The sequence below is a fragment of the Trachurus trachurus genome, assembly GCF_905171665.1.
Source record: "Trachurus trachurus genome assembly, chromosome: 22".
Classification (NCBI taxonomy): domain Eukaryota; kingdom Metazoa; phylum Chordata; class Actinopteri; order Carangiformes; family Carangidae; genus Trachurus; species Trachurus trachurus.
Genome location: NC_139907.1, coordinates 784,742 through 804,653, shown reverse-complemented (window position 1 = coordinate 804,653; position 19,912 = coordinate 784,742). Strand labels below are relative to the sequence as shown.

At 43.0% G+C, this 19,912-nt stretch overlaps 2 protein-coding genes across 3 annotated transcripts in view; one reads left to right on the top strand and one right to left on the bottom strand.

Moving 5' to 3' along the window:
* tbpl2 (TATA box binding protein like 2) overlaps window positions 1-19,912 on the top strand; it is a gene marked incomplete at its 3' end in the record, with an annotated part of 106,437 nt that overhangs the window by 17,568 nt on the left and 68,957 nt on the right.
* snx6 (sorting nexin 6) lies at window positions 705-13,128 on the bottom strand. Of its 2 annotated transcripts, none has more exons than XM_083998369.1 (14): window positions 13,098-13,128; window positions 12,827-12,877; window positions 10,466-10,570; window positions 10,271-10,381; window positions 6,466-6,587; window positions 6,214-6,337; window positions 6,027-6,122; window positions 4,981-5,086; window positions 4,772-4,847; window positions 4,566-4,605; window positions 4,369-4,455; window positions 3,413-3,572; window positions 3,079-3,164; window positions 705-2,539 (listed from the first exon to the last, which is right to left on the bottom strand). In XM_083998369.1, exons 1-14 carry the CDS (start codon window positions 13,101-13,103, stop codon window positions 2,486-2,488), a joined length of 1,224 nt encoding a protein of 407 aa, XP_083854495.1. In that variant the 5' UTR covers window positions 13,104-13,128; the 3' UTR covers window positions 705-2,485. The 2 variants fall into 2 exon arrangements, with proteins under 2 accessions (XP_083854495.1, XP_083854496.1); XM_083998370.1 differs by having other exon boundaries at window positions 12,827-12,874; window positions 13,098-13,124.

Here is a 19,912-nt window from a genome sequence, read left to right as displayed (position 1 = left end):
CAAAATAAAGGTAGATGTTTGTGTTAAAGCTCCTTCAAAATAAAGGTAGATGTTTGTGTTAAAGCTCCTTCAAAATAAAGGTAGATGTTTGTATTAAAGCTCCTTCAGAATAAAGGTAGTTGTTTGTGTTAAAGCTCCTTCAAAATAAAGGTAGATGTTTGTGTTAAAGCTCCTTCGAAATAAAGGTAGATGTCCATGTGTAGTGTGATTATAAAGCAGCTCTAGGTTCTATATTAATACTGTGAAAGTATCAAAGAGAAATGCACACAGCCTGTATTCAGAAACTGAGCCTTAAAACCAGCTGTCAGGACTTCCTGTCACTTTGTGATGTCACAACTGAGCCCCGCCCCCTCACCACCTGGACCCACCATCCAACAACTTGCAGGATTTTTAGTTTCTTTGAGTGTTTTATTCTGAAATCTGCTGTTTTTATTGGATAACGTTAAATAACAGTCTTGTTGTTACTAGAGAAGCTGAGACAGGAGATAGAAAACTACACTGAGATAGATTTTAGATCAGCCCTTCAAAATAAAAGTCAGCAGATGAAGAGCAGAATATCTAACTCTTAAATTTACTTCATTTATTTTACATAACTGTTGGCTGATTTTTTATTTTGATAATGTAGAGACCCACCACACCTCTCCGTCCAATCGGAGCGCTCGTCCCTCTGACATCAGTAAAGCGTCGACACAGAGTTGAGAAAGTGTCCGTAAAGTTTTATTCAGTCTCAGTATGACCAGGTGGATCACAGACCTGCTGAACCGGAAACAACTAAAATGTTGTGAACTTCATAATCAGCTCTTTAATTATTATTATTATTATCATTATTATTATTCTTATTAATTCTTCTTGTCACTTTATTTCTGTTTCGTCTCCATCTTGAATCAGTTAATGGAAGCTTTGGTCACATAAGAGTGAAAAAACATTCGTATACAGTGCACTTTAAAAAAGAACGGGAACAAAAAACAGTTTCATTCTGTGATTTTACAACTTTTTTTTTTTTTTTCTTCTTTCTCCACAACCAATCAGACGGAGCGATGGTCGACGTTAAGGCAACAGACCGACGCCCACACGGCAACGCAGTGACACAAACATCCCAGTCAGGTAGAGGAATAAAAGAAGCTACAGTTAGAGTGAAGATGATGATGATGATGATGATGATGGTGAAGATGAAGATTAGCGTTCGTTAGTTAACTAATACAAACATGTACAAGGCTTTTGTTTTTTTTTTTACGTAGTGACGTTTACACTTTAAAGGGATAGTATCATTTTTTAAAGTGGGGTTGTATGATCTCCAAATAGCCCCTAAGTACTTTAATTGCAGTAGAAGACTCTCTGCACTCCTCCCGTTAGCAACGCCAGCCCATAATAGCCCTGCCCAGAGATTTACAACATACAGTGTTGTGAACAGACCCAAAGAAACGGCCTATTTTCACGGCCTAAAAGAGGTTTTACCTGAAGAAAACAACATACACAGTTCCATTGTTCGCTATAATATAATTTTTTGCAGGAAAAACACAGTTTTTATTTGGACCTAACCAACTGCTGATCGGCGGGCGCTAACCCTGGGCGGAGGGATACGTGAGTTGGTTAGGTCCAAATAAAAACTGTGTTTTTCCTGCACTTTGAAGGGCTGGAAAAAAATTATATTATAGTGAACAATGGAACTGTGTATTTTTTTTCAGGTAAAACCTCTTTTAGGCCGTGAAAATAGGCCGTTTCTTTGGGTCTGTTCACAACACTGTATGTTGTAAATCTCTGGGCAGGGCTATTATGGGCTGGCGTTGCTAACGGGAGGAGTGCAGAGAGTCTTCTACTGCAATTAAAGTACTTAGGGGCTATTTGTAGATCATACAACCACACTTTAAAAAAATGATACTATCCCTTTAATAAGAACGGGAACCGAGAGCTGGACTCAAAACGCCGTCACACAGCAGCAGCACAGGAAGTTCACCGTCACAATAAAACCAGCCCCGACCCCCAACACACACACACACACACACACACACACACGCACACACACGTACGCACACACGCACAAAATAAGACGACAGAACGGAAGAAGATGAAGAAGAAGATGAAGAGAGAGGACAGAGGACAGGAAGTGTAACGAGCTCCATCTTATCAAGGTGTTTACAGACTGGGACACAACCGGTCCATCTGAGCCGTTACACCACAGTCCTGATCCTGGACCAGCAGAACCAGTCCAGCTTCTATTGGTCTTCTATTAAACCAGTAGAACCAGTAGAACGGGCCCCGGTGCTGCTGGTCCTGAGGAAGAGGAGGAGGAGGATGAAGACGATGAAGAGGACGGTGTCTGTTAGTGATGAAGACGACAGACTTCCTGTCAGTTAACCCCTCCCCCTCCCCCTCCGTCCGTCCGTCCAGGCTCCGCCCACAGCGGGGCCGGCGTGTTTGGCTGAGAAGGGGGCGGGGCTGTGGCGAGGGGGCGTGTCCAGTTGAATGTAGCCGTGGCGATGGACAGTTAGGTGTTGCCTTTCAGGATTCCCATACAGCTCTGCAGCAGCTGGAGGTTCCCCTGCACACGGACACAGACAACCGTTAGCAATCATCTATTATCAGTTATCATCAATTATCTATTATCTATTATCAGCTTCAGATCGTTTTGGTCTGTAACTAACTCATTACTGATTACAATAGTTCGACCACGTTACACAACAGGATTGTAACAACTTCTATATTATTCTACTTTTACTCTTCAGTTATTGTTGCATCTATATTAGTAATGGTTCAACAATGTTTTCAAGCTTTCAGTTTTAAAGTTATTTGAGTAAACTCAAGCTTTTCAATTCCTTCATTCTTCACTAATTCAAGTAATTGCCACCCATTTCATACCGTTTCATCTTTTCAAGATTGATTCAGCAATTTCTTCACTTAATTCAGCATTGTTTCAACTTTTTATTCAGCTTCCAGCTTCCAGCTTTCACCCGTATTTCCTTCAGGAAATGCATTCTCTAGTTCATTTATTTTTTCCCTTAAAGTATCAAAACAGAACTAAATAATAAACGACACGTGAGCGTGTGTGTTCTGCGTGGCGTGTTGTGAGGGCGGCGGTACCTTGGCATGTTTGAGCTCCAGCTCCGCCAGCTCCACCAGGTTCTTCCTGAACGCCGCCACTCGTCTCGTCTTGAAGTCTATGAGCTCTGTGAACACAAGGGGCGGAGCCACAGTCACATGAGACGTGACATCACAGGGGGCGGAGCCAACAGTCACATGAGACGTGACATCACAGAAACATGACATCATGACATCATCTGCTCTGACATCACACATGACGTCATTGTCGTTAATAAACCTCATGAGTCTAATCAACCACAGGTGCCCAGTGGGCGGAGCTACAAGTGGGCGGAGCTACAGGTGGGTGGAGCTACAGGTGGGTGGAGCTACACACCTTGCTTGGCGGACTCGGAGATCTTCTCAAACTTGTGGCAGCAGAGCTGCTGGCTGGTCTCGGCCTGCAGGACGTCTCGGTTCTTGGCTCGAGCTTTGTCCAGAGCTTTGTTGGCGTTTTCATAGTCGACCAGAGACCTGCTCCTCCGGTACAGGAGGTCCTGCAGGAGGGGGGGGGGGGGGGGGGGGGGCATCAATACATGGACTCACACTACACATTACACCAGCTTTTTTACATCAAGGACCATAAACTGACACTAATTAGACCACAGACCCATTGTACATAATTTTGAAGCAAACACCAGAAAGTTTGAAACACACAAATATTTGTTCTGAGACTGAAGAATGTTACTTTTTTAGTCAATGTACGTTCAAATTAGGGCCAATGGCGTGAATTTTTTTTCAAATATTGTAGAGACATTTCTGTTTAAACATTTCTAGAGAAATGTGCTATGCAAAAATGGGCTGCCGCTTCACCCGGCTGGTTCTCTGCTGAGGTGCTGGAGGCATCAAAAGTGTCCAAACTGAAGGAAAAGATCTCTGCACACTTGGATCTATGCAATTTCACTTCCTTCAGTTTAGAGAAATGTGCTAAAAATTCTCAATAAAATATATTAAACAAATCTAGAAAAAAGTAGTAAGTTTACTTTTTTTGGAGTTTGACAAAAATTCTAGAAAAAGTAGTTAAGTTTCTAAAAAAAAATCAAAAAAAAAAAAAAAAAGTGGTAACATTTCAAGAGAAAGTTGGGGTCCCCCTTTAACCCTATAAAGAACCTCCACTTTGAGAGCCACTGCACTACACAACTGGACTCACACACCAGCAGTAACTCTGTCATGAGCATCTCAATAATCAGTTATGTTGTTCTCAGTCAATGGAGAGAGATAACAGTAGGTTAAAGGTTAAAGGACAGAGGTTAAAGGGTTAAAGGTCAGAGGTTAAAGGGTTAAAGGTCAGACCTTGGCGGCCTGCGACTCTCTCAGGTAATATTTCAGGAGGTCTGCCAGCTTCAGGTCTTCATCTGCTGCAACTCGAGCTTCAATCTTCTGCAAAACAACAACAGACGATGAAGAGGAAGAGGAAGAAAGAAAGATGGCCGCCATTTAACTAACTAACTAACAAACAACCAACCACAACAACAACAACGTCAACATACCCGGGTTTTCTCAAAGAGCTCAGACACCTTCAGGAAAAACCTGAAACAGAAGAGACAAGACAAGCTGAGGAGGAGGAGGAGGAGGAGGAGGAGGAGGAGGAGGAGAGAGGAAGAAGAGGAGGAGGAGGAGGAGGAGGAAGAGGAAGAGGAAGAGGAGGAGGAGGAGGAGGAGGATGAAGAAGAGGATGATGAAGAGGAGGTTTTACCTGCAGAGCTCTGAGGAGTCCTGAGTTCCCAGAGAGTAGAGAGACGAGGAGATTCTGTTGATGTCATCTGCAGCATCTACACACACACACACAAGTTACAGCTGCTTCTCTGAGGCTTTTATTTTGAAGAAGCTGCTTCTCTGAGGCTTTAATTTTGAAGAAGCTGCTTCTCTGAGGCTTTTATTTTGAAGAGCCAGACTTTGACCTACTTTTGTGTGAGCGAATCATTCTGTCGGATTTGGCCGAGGCGTCTTTCACTCTGTTGTGATACTCCAACAGGAAAGTCTTCTCGTGCTCGAAGAAGTCGTCCACGTCCTGAGAGACAGACACACGTTAACACCCGTCTGTCTCTGTCTGTCTCAATTCAATTCACACAGCTTTATTGACATGAACAGAAATGTGTTGTTGCCAAAGCATTTACGAAATATTTACATACATAACAATATTACAATTCATATATAGTACAGTACAATGCAATTTTATCCACCACTTTATTTTCCCATGATCCACTGCGTCACACCACAACGGAAGTGGGTTTTAGTAGCATTCTAGCGAGCGGCTAACTGGTAGCGTTAGCGGCTAACAGGTAGCATTAGCCACCGGTGTAGGTACCAAATGTGGGGGCTCCGGGCTGCCAAAACCGTTTTGACTAAATCTGATGTTTGTTAAGTCTAGAAAACAAATTATTGAACAAACATTACTATTTCTGTGTGCACGTTTTTGTAATTAGTCATGGTTATCGTAGTTGTTAGCTTTGCTGCTGCTGACAGCTAAGCTAACAGCAGCAGCTAAGCTAACAGCAGGACGTCAGCTGTTAAAACCCTCCCGTTGTGGGACACGACATGAAACTACTCCAGTTAGCTCAGTCATGTTGGAACTAGGATATCCGCTGGGCCGTTTATTGAGTTATTGTTTATTGACACTGCTAACGGCTAACAGCTAACGGTTAGCCCAGTTAATCTAAAATGTTTGTTCAACAATTCGTTTTATAGACTTCATAAACATCAGAGTAGTCACAACGGTGATATAGTGACGTGAAAATGTGACAAAGCTAAAACCTCGTCCGTATTGTTATTAAAATTACATGATGATTATAAATAAAGTCATCACGTATATCAACCAGTCTATGTTATCAACAATACAGTCACGGTGGGATGGAGCGTCATGGCGACACCCAGCGGCATTCTCCGGAAAGTGGTGGATACAATCGCATGATTTTATATAATTATACTCCCTCTGTCTCTCTGTGTCTCACCTTGACTCCAGCCACCAGGACGCCGTCGGCCGATTTCACCACATTCTTGAAGAAATCCTCCAGTTTCTCCTTCTTGTTCTTCCCTCGAACACTCAGCTGGTGGACAGGGAGGTCAGAGGTCAGAGGTCAGAGGTTACCATAACAACAGCAGTGGTAGCTATGGTTGTCAGGGAAACAGCAGACTCACGTCCTGGTTGTACTCCAGGAAGACGTGGAAGTTGAGGTCCTTCCTGAGGACGGGATGAGCAGCCACTCGACACAGAAACACCTCGTGCATCGCCACCGTCTTCTTAAAGATGGCCAGGTACTCCCTGAGAGGCAATCAATACTAATCAATACTGATCAATAGGTACTCCCTGAGAGACAATCAATACTGATCAATACTCATCAATACTGATCAATCCTGATCAATCCTGATCACTCCGGATCAATAACTCACGCCTCCAGCTCCTGCTTCATCTTGGTGAACTCCTCCTTGGTCATGGATCCTTCTCCTTCTCCCAGTTTCTGCAGTTTCTCTCTGGAGGCGTCGAAGTCCGGTCTGGGGGGGGCGGGGGGGATCTGAAACACAACACCAACACCACACCACACTCAGCTGGTTGAAGCTGCTTCTGACTGGTTCTACTGACCTTCTCTGAGTGGCTTTAAAGGGATAGTTCACCCTAGAATGATATTTCGCTCATTATCTACTCACCCTCATGTTGACTAAGGGCTGGAAGAATTATCAGAGTCCACCGTCCCTTCTCTTAGTTACAGGGGGTCTCGGCGTAGCACTGCATTTCAATGCAACGGTTGCAAAGGGACACCGGAGCTCTTCGTAAAAAAACACACACAAAAAAACATCCAAATACCTCCATGATGCTCGTATGTAATGTCCGTCTTGTGCTGAAGCCCCAAATTGCGTAATTGTCCCGAAAAAAATTAAATAAGTCTATATTTTAAGCTTGTTTGTAGCGGAAGCTTCTCGAAGCTCCTCTTCCTGGTCCGTCCAAATATCGCGTGATTCGCAGTAACCGCACTGACGCCGGCGCAAATCACGCGTAGTTTGTAGCTTCCGCTACAAACAAGCTTAAAATATAGACTTATTTAATTTTTTTCGGGACAATTACGCAATTTGGGGCTTCAGCACAAGACGGACATTACATACGAGCATCATGGAGGTATTTGGATGTTTTTTTGTGTGTGTTTTTTTACGAAGAGCTCCGGTGTCCCTTTGCAACCGTTGCATTGAAATGCACTGCTACGCCAAGACCCCCTGTAACTAAGAGAAGGGACGGTGGTCTCTGATAATTCTTCCAGCCCTTAGTCAACATGAGGGTGAGTAGATAATGAGCGAAATATCATTCTAGGGTGAACTATCCCTTTAACCATAGATATATAAAGAGTAGACGCCGCATCGAACGCTGGGCCTATTGGCGCTGACGAGCGGTGGGGCCGCCATCTTGGACCGGTCGCCCGCTCCACTCAGTGTATCTGTTTGGTAGGTGCAATTGATAGTTTCACTAGTGTCAGTGCATTTAATCAATAACTTACTGAACATTATCCCGCCTATTACACAGCGTACGAGTGAAATAATTCATTTGAAACATAATTTTGACCAAAATACTACTTTTATCGATTTATAAATGTTATAATTTAGCACATCTGCATGTCTGGTCTCCTCTCCGCTGTGTTGCTGATTATCACATATATGTTACAATGTGTGTAGTCTTATCTGTCATAAACAAGATATTATAGGTTTATGGGGCGTGTTTGTGTCGCGGACTACAGGCTCTGATCTGATCAGCAGGTTTGGTTTTCAGCCTCCACTCTCCCTGTAACAGGTTACAAGTCATTTATCTAACATCACTATTAGTCCCAAGCTTTTTACTGAAGGTAAAAACGAAACATAAGGTAAATATCCTGCATAGTTTCTCTATTCTGCGCTGCGCTGATCAGAGCGCCGTCCATAGCAACGGTCTGTTACACTTGACGACCATTCATTATACAGAAATAACCATGTCTATAAGTCTATGGAAATAACAGCCCGTAGAGAGCAGCAACTGATCAGAGAGCAGCATTCCTGTAATGAATAAATATATAGAGATAAAAGCTATATGTTAGAGAAAATAAATATATATATAAACCAGAGAATCAATTCATATCAGGTCAGAGAGAGAGAGGGAGGAGAGAGAATAAATAAATAAATATTCCATTCACAAAATACAACCAATAGTAATGTTCAATCTTATTAGTGAAAAGTAATCCCCAGAGCCAGCTGTTTTCCATGGTTTTCTGCTGATTAGAACAGAAATAATATGCTGCTCAGTGCTCTGCATCCTGTTACTTCTGCTGCTCCACTGAGTAGAACCACCGCTTCAAGATGGCGGCCGCATTTCTCGCGGCGCAGAGTTCGATGCGGCATCTACTCTTTATATATCTATGGCTTTAACGGCCCACATTGACCTCTGACCTCAGGTGACCTCAGTTGCAGGTCATAACCAAGGGGGCAGTTGTGGGTCTGAGAAGTGAAGTCACTTCCTCGTTCAACAAACTGCAATCCCCTCTTCTTCCTCTGGGGGCTGGTGTCAGAAAGCAGCATTCTCCATAGACCCCCATGTTAAAATCACCCACTTTACATCCTCAATAAACATGATCAAAGCCTGGTGTCAGAACGTTCACACTCTGAGGGGGGTGAATTTTTTTTTAACTCTACCGTTTTACTGTTATTAGGTTAAAACTCTGGCCAATTAGGGCGCGGGAACGTTGAGTGACAGGTCCGAGCAGCTCCGTGGACAGCTGCTTCGAGGCCAGTGGGCGGGTTCTCGGCCGGCCAATCCAACATGGCGCTGTTCAGGCCGCCATATTGGAGTCACAAAAACAACTCCCCAGAACCACTGGGGGACGTCACGGATGCTACGGCCATGTTTTTTACAGTCTATGGTGATAAATGATAATAACCACCAAGTGGATCCAGTGTGTGAAGACCCGGTTTGGTTCCAGCAGCTGTTTCACCCGTCTAATCAATAATGAATATCTGAGATCTCAGGCTGCTACAGAACCTCCATCAGTCAGAGTCTCAACTCTAATCCTGTTGTTGTGAACTAATGAACACAACATTTACCACGTCTTCTTCTTCTTTTAGCACTACGGTCGCCTGTCAACTCATCTACGGCTCGTTGTGTCATTTCAATTAACGATAATGAACTCCTTACTGTACTTTGTTTTTGCTTGTGAGCGCCACCTGTAAAATGTGATATGACAACGACGACGACGCTGCGTCACTCTTACTGGAAGACTAACTGGTCCATTGTTTAGCAGCTTTATTTAAAGGGACAACGAGGAGTTTTGGAAAGCGAAGTGTTTTCACACTACATTTATGAGCCTCCGCACCGTGAAATTCTTTGACCGGCGCAAGACAGACTCATGTTTTCATTCATCAAGAATTAAAGTCAGAGGTTGGAAGACGATCACATACCGTCGTAGTTCCCACCATAAACGGAGATTCGGCGGCGTTATTCTCATGACTCGCCACGAAACCGAAAGTAAAGAAACGCTGGTCGGCTCGCCCAGCACTTCCACCATTAATTAAAGCAGAAGTAAGCGATCCGGTGGTTTTGGCTAATGCTGCGTTCCAGGCAGGCAACCGTAAATTACAGCTTCAAGTCACAACTTACGACTTTGTAGCGTTCCAGGCAACCCACTCGTGTTTCTCCGACCTGTTTTACCTGTGAAAGTCACTATAACGGCCACTCGTAACTTCTGACCCGTGAAGTCGTACCAGATCAAACTGGTACGACTTCACAGGTCGGAAAAACGGGTTACCTTGAACGCACCATAACAGTCCTCGTCCCTACGTCACCACATTCACGGCGTTCCTTGGCTGCACACACAGCCCTGCATGCCATTCTCTCTCCTCATTGGATAAAAATTGTAGGATACGATAAATGTTTTCTCCTGGGCTCAGAGCAGAGCAGAGGGACTGACAGACCCGTGTTTCAGACCAAACACTCTATAGAAGTGATTGCTGTCGGAAGATACAACTATTTAAGACTTATATTAACACAAATATATCACTTACTTCTGCTTTAAAATAACAAAATAACCATAGAGACAAAACCATAGATTTATCTAAAATGGACCATTAACAAGTGGTAACGGAGATTCATCCACATTAATATCAGACTTTTTTATAACTAAATAGAAACTCCTTGTTGTCCCTTTAAAGCTAGAGAGTGCGTTTGTGTTTGTGTGTCCGTCCTTACGATGTATCCTGCGTACTCCTCGTTCTCCACAAACGAGTCGTGCAGCCAGATGAACTCCTCGTGCTGTCGGACCACAGAGAACTCGTTCTGCTTGAAGTTGGGCAGCGTGCTCTGTGGAGGCGACAGGTCACATGGTCAGACGACAGGAAGCAGCCGTGATGCGTTCAGGTTCATCTCTGTTTCTGTCTGTCTCACCTTGGTGTGGACGGTGAACTTGACCTTGTCCCTCTCACTCAGGGCGTCTGAGATGTCGACCTGCAGCGTGGCGTCCGTCTGCAGATCCACGTTCACGGCCCGGGGCTGCAGCACGACACACAGAAACAACATGTCCCATGATGCAACGCTCACTGCAGACTGACCTCACATCATGTGACTCTGATTATTCCTAGAAGTCGTTTCATGACAAATATTAAGGTTGAGGAAATGAGAAAAAGATGCAGCAACTCCTGAGGTGAATTCATCAGTCAGAGTTTAAATAATGTTTCAAGTCGAGTCAAGTCGGTGAAATTCAGGAAAATATTTCTAAAAGCTATTACCTCGTTATCAGGCAGAGGAAGGAAAGGAAAGGCAGGTTTATCTGTACAGCCTGTTTGTCCCAAAGGTCTTTACACAGCATCGTAACATCATCATACCGGCGTGAGCAACCATCCCTCAAAGGGCCATGTGACCAATCGGCTGTCTGAAGAATGACATCAGTGGATTTAATGAGTCAAGTCTGCTGCTGATTGGCTGGAAGGAAAACCTGCAGCCACACCGGCCCTGTGTGGAACAGTTTACCCACGACTGCTGCAGACCCTCACACCGACTAACTCTAAAACAAGAAAACTGTTAACAGGTTAAAAATCTCCTGGTGAGCTCCAGAGGAGGACTTCCCTGTTACCTCACTATTACTTCAGCATTACTTCACTGCTACTTCACTATTAATTCACAACTACCTAACCAATCTAACCATTCACACACATTCGTACACCCAATGGCATCGGGGGGTAAATGTGGGTTCAGTGTCTTGCCCAAGGACACTTCGACATGTTGCCAGGAGGAGCCGGGAATCGAACCCGCTCTACCTCCTGAGCCACAGCCGCCCAATCCTATCCAATCCTTCATTCATATCGCACATTTCTAAAACATAAACGTTTACCAAAGTGCTGTGCAGTGATTTACATACAAGACATAGAGCACAAAATGGTAAGAAAATGTAATGAGGATTAAAAATAAAGATTAAAAAAATAATAATAATTTAAAAATAATTAATCCACAGCTGTTATCTCCCTGCTGCGACCTCACTATTACCTCACCACCATCAGTTTCTTCAGTTTTAAAAGCGTTGACATCACCTCTTTAAATGAGCTTTTACAGTAGGCTATATAAATATAGTACTACAGTATTATAACTGTTGATTATAATATTCAATATGTCTGGTGGCTCTTCTACAGTATTTCATCCTGTGGTGTTTAAAGGAATAGTTCACTCAAAATTGAAATCTCCTCCCCCTCATGTGGACTAAGGGCTGGGAGAAGTTTCAGAGTCCTCCGTGGCTTCTCTGAGTTACAGGGGGTCTCGGCGTAGCAGTGCATGTCCATATGACGGTTGTCAATGGATACCAACTGTCTTCATAACAAAAAGACACACCAAAAAACATCCAAATACCACGGAGGACTTCTCCCAGCCCTTTTAGTCCACATGAGGGTGAGGAGATAATGAGTGCAATTTGAATTTTGGGTGAACTATTCTTTTAATGATCAGTCCGTGTTTGTTTCTTGTAGTTTGTAACTTTTACACAAAGCTGGTCAGCTGATGTTCAGTCTGCAGCTGTCGATCAATAAGAAACTGACTGAAGCTTTTCCAGTGAAACCAGAACAACACACTGGTTGTGTGTGTGTGTGTGTGTGTGTGTGTGTGTGTGTGTGTGTGTGTGTGTGTGTGTGTGTGTGTGTGTGTGTGTGTGTGTGTGTGTGTGTGTGTGTGTGTGTGTGTGTGTCATGTGACAGTCTGATGTTTGACCTGCTCATTAACATCGTTAGCAGCCTGTTAGCCTCCAACAGTAACGGTGTGTTGTGTTGTGTGTGTTGTGTGTGTGTGTGTGTGTGTGTGTTGGGGGGGGTAGTTAACCCCACCACCCTGACCCGCAGGTGAGCGGCCTGAGGCGGCTTGAGTCCGGCTCGATGACCGGAACTAGAACCAGAACCAGAAGCAGGAGAACCGGTTGAACCACAGGCAGCTGACCGAGGCTAACACCGTTATTAGCATGCAGCTAACGTTAGCAGCGACGGCTACTAACCGAGCTGCTAACATGATGCTAACTGACAGTAGCCGAGCACAGACAGACAGACAGACAGACAGACAGGTACAGACAGACAGACAGGTAGAGACAGACAGGTGAGAACAGACACAGCTGACTGAGGATAACACCGTTAGCATACAGCTAACGTTAGCAGCGACGGCTACTAACCGAGCTGCTAACTGATGCTAACTGACAGTAGCCGAGCACAGACAGACAGACAGACACACACAGGTAGACAGGTAGACAGACAGACAGGTGAGACAGGTATCACTCACTCCCCGGTCCTCCTCGGAGAGGAAGTCAGGTCCGTCGTCCAGCCCTTCCTGCTGCGGAGAAACAGACACACACAGAGACCCGTTAGAGCCGTTAGAGCCGCTAGTTACCGGAGCTCCGCGGCACCGAGCAGCACCGACCGACCGACCGGAGCTCCGAGGGAACAGACAACACACCGACACACCGACACAACCAAATACAGACACACACAGACAGATAAACAGACAGATAAATAAACAGAGAGACAGAGAGAGAGAGAAACCGTAAACCCACCATCATGGCTGCTAACGGGTGGAGACAGGAAGTGGAGAGACGTCACCACGGTCATGCGTCATCAGCCAGTTACATTAATAAAATAGAATAAATAATAACATTAGTAACCAGAGCTAAGAACTGAAATAAGGTAAAATAAAATAAAGTCAAATTAAATTAAAGTTACAGTCTTAAGAATCAAAATCTAAAGGCAGGATGTTGTAATGATGTTAAAGCCCTTTGAGACAAACTGTAAAAATGGGCTAAATAAAATTGCCAGGATCAGAATTACTTTATTGATCCCCGCAGGAATGTTTTTATTTTTTTGTTACAAACTCCTGAATAGTAAAGAAGAAGCAACAAAAAAATGTGATATACAAAGGAGATGGAGAGGATCAAAGATAAATACAAATATTAATAATACTGGATGGATAGAGCATTGTAGTGTGTGAGTGTGTGAATGGGCGTCTGTGTCTCTATATTGTATCATGTGTTTGTTCTTTTTTGTTTGTTTGTTTGTTGTTTTTGTTTTTTGTCTGTTTGTTTGTTCTGCTTACTTTCTTTGTATGTTACTATGTACTATGTATGTTTGTATTTCCGTTGATAATATGGACCCCCTCGAAAATGAGATGGCACATCTTAAGGGGCTATCCTGTAAAATAAAGTCATAAAGTCATAATATTATTACTAATAAGAACAGAATAAAATTAGATTAAAAAAAAAAGTAAAATATAATACTTATAACTCACACATGCACATTATATTTAGTAAACTCGGTACACATAGGGTAGATGACTCTTACAGTTCTGAGTTAAACAGCTTGATGCAACAGGCAGGAAAGATTTCCTGTGTGATCAATTAGAGATGAATAATACATGATTACTTACAGCTGTGGGGTCACTGACCAGGGTTAAATTAAATATAGAAGTAACAGCAGCCCAGAGCAGCAGATTGATGATGATCATGTGTAGTTCAGATTGGTGACCAACAGGAGGAGACACAACCATCAGCTGCTGAACGCAATACGTTAAATACTATACACAATATCAGATATTATGTAGGCTATATTGCATTAGTATATATATGAACTTTATATGGATTGTATGTAAATAAAAAATTAAATATTAAATGGAGTATATTAAATGTTTTGTATACAACATTAAATAGTAAATACACAATATTAAATACTATACACTGTGAATCAGTGTGTAGGTATCAGAATAAAATATAATAGACTGAACTGTAACTTAGTGGAGTGTCCCTGTGCTGCTGCTGCTGTTTCTTTAAATCTCTCAGTAGCTGTTCTACTCAGCTCACCTTTTACATACATGGTGTCAGGTTTCACCTGTTTGTAGCTACAGGTACAGTATGTATCAACTAGAGAAGGGAAGACGGAAAGTGAAACTGTTCAGACGCCATTTCAGAGTGAACGGAGCAGAAGGAGAGAAACTGAAGAAGGAGACAAGTGAGTGTTAACACAACAATATTGTCATTATTATTATTATTATTATTATTATTATTATTATGATTGTAGTTGCTGTTGTTGAAGTGTCAGAGAGAGGTTGTCTCTATGGACTGTGAAGCCAAACAGCTGCTCAGCCCAAAACCTCGGCTGAAGACAAAAGTTGATTTGCTGCCATGACGCATCTGGTATTTAGAGTCAATAGAGTCTTTAAATCTTCCCTAAAAACTTACTTTTTCTCCCTGGCATTGATTCGGTTAAGTTGACTCATTTGTCTTTTACTTACTCATTTGTATTTTATTTATAGTTTGCTTTCTGTCACTTTACATGGTGTTTTAATGATGTTCTTAGTGATCTGTACAGCACTTTGGTCAACTTCGGTTCTTTTGAAAGTGCTCTGTAAATAAAGTTTGAGTTGACTGTGGAGAGAAGAAGAGTCAGATGTAGTCCGTACAGACGTCAGCACATTGTCTCAGTTTGACCTCGACTGTAAACTTCTTCAGATTCAGAACAAACATCAACTTGAACTCAAGGACCTGAGAAAACTTCAGAGGTCAAAGGTCAAAGGTCGTGGTGACTGGATAAACATGGATTTAATGTGAAAGGAGGTCAACAACTGTGAGACAGTGATGATAGTTTGTCCTCAGTGTATTTGGGTGTGACAGGTGATCAGACTGTGTGTGTTTCTGGTTTCCCTCTCAGACCGACTGAAGTCCTGACGATGAGTGTTAATGTGGAGGAAGAGGAGGACAGACCAGAGTCTCCAGGATCCGTCTGTCTGTCTATGAAGAGTGACCGATCCAGACCTGAACCAGAAAACTTCAGACTTGGACCTTCAGACTCAGAGTAAGAAACCTGATAAAAACCTGAACCTCCAAACTGTCTCAAACAGAGCTGAGTGTGTGTGTGTGTGTGTGTGTGTGTGTGTGTGTGTGTGTGTGTGTGTGTGTGTGTGTGTGTGTGTGCGTGTGCGTGTGCGTGTGCGTGTGCGTGTGCGTGTGCGTGTGCGTGTGTGTGTGTGTGTGTTCCCAGCCTAACAATTGTGGCCCTAAACAACATAGAGTGTTTATGCCAGCTGACCCAGTAGTCCAGTAATTTCAGGCCAAAAAAGGGGTCAACGTTGAACAAATTGCAACAGAAGCAAACTCAACTGATTTTGTATCCTCAGCATGTCCTGGGTGAGGGAAAAAAAGCCCAGAAGAATCCCATTAGGGGAAAGTTTAGAAAAACACCCAAACATATCCCATTTATACGCATATAAAAAAAAATTTCACGTGAATAGGGTAAAAATTGAAAATGGAATGAGTTAACTCCAGTGGTCAACCGACAAGTTGACCACTGTAAATTTCAAGATGACTGCAATTTTTCAAGACAGCCACATCCTTAGTAGAGCAGGTCTGACATGAGCCAACAGTGCATATCCAATTACGTATGGCTAATTTGCATACAACACCTGATCTAAACATTGGGTAGAGCAGGTGAAAATGTCTTGTTCAATCTTGTTAACATATTACAGTTAAAAAACTTAAGGAATGGAACCAATTTAGGCTCTTGAAAAATTGCAGTCATCTTGAAATGTAAAGTGGTCAACTTGTCGGTTGACCAATGGAGTCAACTCATTCCAATTTTCATGCCGGTACCACCACAGCAACTTCATATCATGTGCCATCAAAACGGTGGAATTTATGCAAATGTATTCAAATTTGCTCATGTTAACAAAGAATTTCAAAAAAACTTGTAATATATTTTTTGTTTGTCTTAATGTAAGTAATCAACTCAGTAATTTTCATGGAGATATCTAAAGGTTAAAAATGTTACCCTATTCACGTGAAAACTTTTTTTATATGCGTATAAATGGGTGATATTTGGGTCTTTTTCTAAACTTTCCCCTAATGGGATTCTTCAGGGCTTTTTTCTCCCTCACTCAGGACATGTTGAGGATACACAACCAGTTGAGTTCTTCTTCTGTTGCAATTTGTTTAACCTTTTCTCATAAAATGACTGGACTACAGTGGGTCCAGATGTTGAGCATTGTCAGTGGACACTGACACTGGACACAGTTACAGTTTAATTCCAGTTGCTAACACACTACAATGACCTGCTGCATAGCACAAATATTTAAACTGACACACAGAGAGCTAAACCTCTTCTCAAGTCTCCAAAACTTTAAACACATGTTCTGCTTCACACACATTTTAATTCAAAATGTCACTTTTTAAATTCACTGAACATAGTTCTCTGCATAAGACATGACAATCTGACATAAAGTCACATGTTTGTCATTTACAGTAACAACGCTGCCTTTCAAAATGACTCTATGAGCTGATTGGTCAGTATACTGTAGTCTATGTGTCACCTGACAAACACCTCAATGGTTCATTGTTACCACTTAAATCAGGAAGGAAACACTAAAAGACAACAGTTTGTTTACAACAACAATGGAAAACGTTGCAGAGAGAGGAAGAGGGAAGGGGAGGGGCTTCTATATTTTTTATGCACATTTTCTTTTTCAGTTTACTGTTTTGTAGAGCATGTTTTTGTTTCGTCCAATGTAAATATATCTAGGGGAGAGTGGGGTAAGATGAGCCAGTGGGTAAGTTGACCCACCCCTTGTTTCTAGGAAACTATAGGAAAAAGTTAGCATGTGACCAAATATTTGGGAGGCAGGCATCATTTCATGGAGTCTGTGAAGAGTAGAACCATGTGAGTAAAGTGGTTTAACATTTATGACCAAAAAAATCATTTTTCACTCTCGAGAGTGAATTTTGTCGATCATAAGTTTCATGAGAATTGTGTTTAGACCAAAAGAGATGATTGCAAATTTGTTTTATACGTGGGTCGTGGCATCTATGAGCTACAACATGAGGTAGTAAACCTAGCATGAAACTGCACCATTTTAGCTGTGAGAGCAATAAACCCAAGCTAAGGTAGCTGTGGGGTAAGTTGAGCCACCTATTCTATACACTTAATGAATGTATTTTGGCTGTATATGTCCAAATGATTAAATCAAGATTCTGTATGTTTGTGATTGCAGTAAGTATGTTCCTATAAACAGGAAAAGTTGTTTATAGTGAGGCCAAACTTTACTTTCAAAGAAAAATATCTGGGATTCTTCCCAAGATGCAACGTAATTACAAAACTCCCCAAATCTCAGTGAGTTGGTGGCTCAGCAGGAAGTCCCTGCAGTTTGTGTTCACCTGTAACCTGGACAGATGAAATATTAAGTAAAGGGGGAGGGAGGAGATGGATGGAAGGAAAGAAAGAAGGGGGGGTTGATCAATTTACCCCACTCCTATGGTCAACTTACCCCCATTCATGGGGTAAGTTGAGTCACAAGACCACTTTTTTTGAACATGCTATATTTTAAAAACAGTTATATTTACACTCATTCCGTTAATTTGTAGGGATGCAAAACATCCTGAAATATATGCAGATGTGTTAGTTAGCAACAAAACTATAATTGTCTTGATGTAGTGATCCTGAATACAAAAAGTGGCTCAACTTACCCCACTCTCCCCTACTGTGCATGTTGCACTGACTTGTTTGGTGAAAAATAAAAAGATAGCCTAAATGTTTCAACAGCATGTGTGTGTATCTGTAAATGTTTCTGTGCTTGTGAACAATCTGAAGAGTTCTCTACAGTTTGAACTATTTTAGTTTTATGACAAAGCTAAAGATATTTTTCATTCTGTCCAACAGTGTATAGTTAGACAAACATCTGGTCATATGAATGAAGTCTGAGCTGTTTGGTGCTAAAGTTTGATTTTGATGATATATGTAGTTCTGGTTGCAGTGCTTCATGTTGCAGGATGTATGAGGTGTAGTCTGCAGTTTGAGTGTTATGTGTGGTTTTGTGAATTGTGTTCAGTATTTTGATAAAAACCAGCCTAGTTTGAAAAATTGTGTTTTAGCGATTGGAAAAAAAACTGTAATGACTGACATGTTTGTGTTTGCAAACCACAGACTGAGAGCAGAGTCTCCAGGATCCATCTGTCTGTCTACGAGGAGTAACTGCTCCAAACCTGAACCTGAAAACTTCAGATCTGGACCCACCTTCTGGTCTACGAGGAGTGACCGGTCCAGACCTGAACCTGAAAACTTCAGACCTGAATCTGGACCGACCTGCTGGTCTATGAGGAGTGACTGGTCCAGACCTGAACCTGAAAACTTCAGATCTGAATCTGGATCCACCTGCTTGTCTATGAGGAGTGACTGCTCCAAACCTGAACCTGAAAACTTCAGACCTGGACCTTCAGACTCAGAGTAAGAAACCAGATAAAAACCTCAACCTCCTAACTGTCTCTAACAGAGCTGTGTGTGTGTGTGTGTGTTTTGTCTTCCTACACTGTTGTCTATTGGCGCGTTTCCAATGGCGCGCTTCGGCTCGGCGCGCTATTTGCGTGTTTCCACTAGCACCAGTACCTGCAACCAGGTACTTCTGGTATCACCTCAGCCCTGGTTCCAAGCAGCCGAAGCGTTACTAAAACGTGACGTCAGCCGACTGCCTTCCACTGATTGGCCGATGAGTGTCTTCACTGGAAGCGTCATAACCGCGCGACGACCGACTAGAATGTGAATGTGGCAAGGTGAAGAGGGCCCGGGCGGGGATTGAACCCACACCTCCCGGGTAAGAGTCATGCGCGCTTGCCAGTCACCCAAAGGGACATCCCCTTGGCCAAGTAGCCAGGGCACATGATCAATTGGAGGCATAGTGACAGGACCACCACTGTCACATAAATAAGAACAAGACTCAAGACAAACTCTCCGGTACTTTTCAATAGTGTTTTGTCTGGCGGCCCAGAGTCTTCTCTGGCTCTCTTCTCTTGCCTTCTGTGTGACAAAAATCCACAGCAGCAACACGATCGCCTCGATGGCCTCCATGCTGTCCTCCTCTGATGTTGTTGTTGTTGTTCTGGTCTTCCGGATTTGTACGTTGCTCGGCGCCGTGTAAATGACGTCACAGCGGTTTTGCGCAGCCGTGTTATGACGACCCCGCCCACGTCGAGGAGGCACCAAGTGATACTCAGTTGTAATGGAAACACAACCAAACCGAGCCGAGCCGAGCCGAGCCAGATCGAGCCGAGCTGTGCTAGTGGAAATGCGCCATATGATGCTGCTGTGTTGCTTCCATTCTTCACTACAGTGTGTGGTGCTGGACGCTGACGTCACCGGAGACTTCCCATAATGCATCTGTGACCAGAGAACTGATCAGTGATCAATGTGATAACAATAAAAACATGTTTGTGTTTGCAGACCTGGACCTGGACCTGGACCTGAACCTGGACCCACCTGCTGGTCTGTGAAGAGTGACTACTCCAAAGATCAACCTCTTTGGTTCAGTACTGAACCTGTACCTGTACCTGGACCTTCAGAG

What these genes read in the sequence shown, in the direction of transcription:
- snx6 (XM_083998369.1), bottom strand. An exon ending in AGTTCACCGTCCACACCAAG is followed by an intron (nt 10,382 to 10,465) that starts GTGAGACAGACA and finishes TCGCCTCCACAG; the next exon opens with AGCACGCTGCCCAACTTCAA. An exon ending in TGGAGCTCAAACATGCCAAG is followed by an intron (nt 2,540 to 3,078) that starts GTACCGCCGCCC and finishes GTCCGTGTGCAG; the next exon opens with GGGAACCTCCAGCTGCTGCA.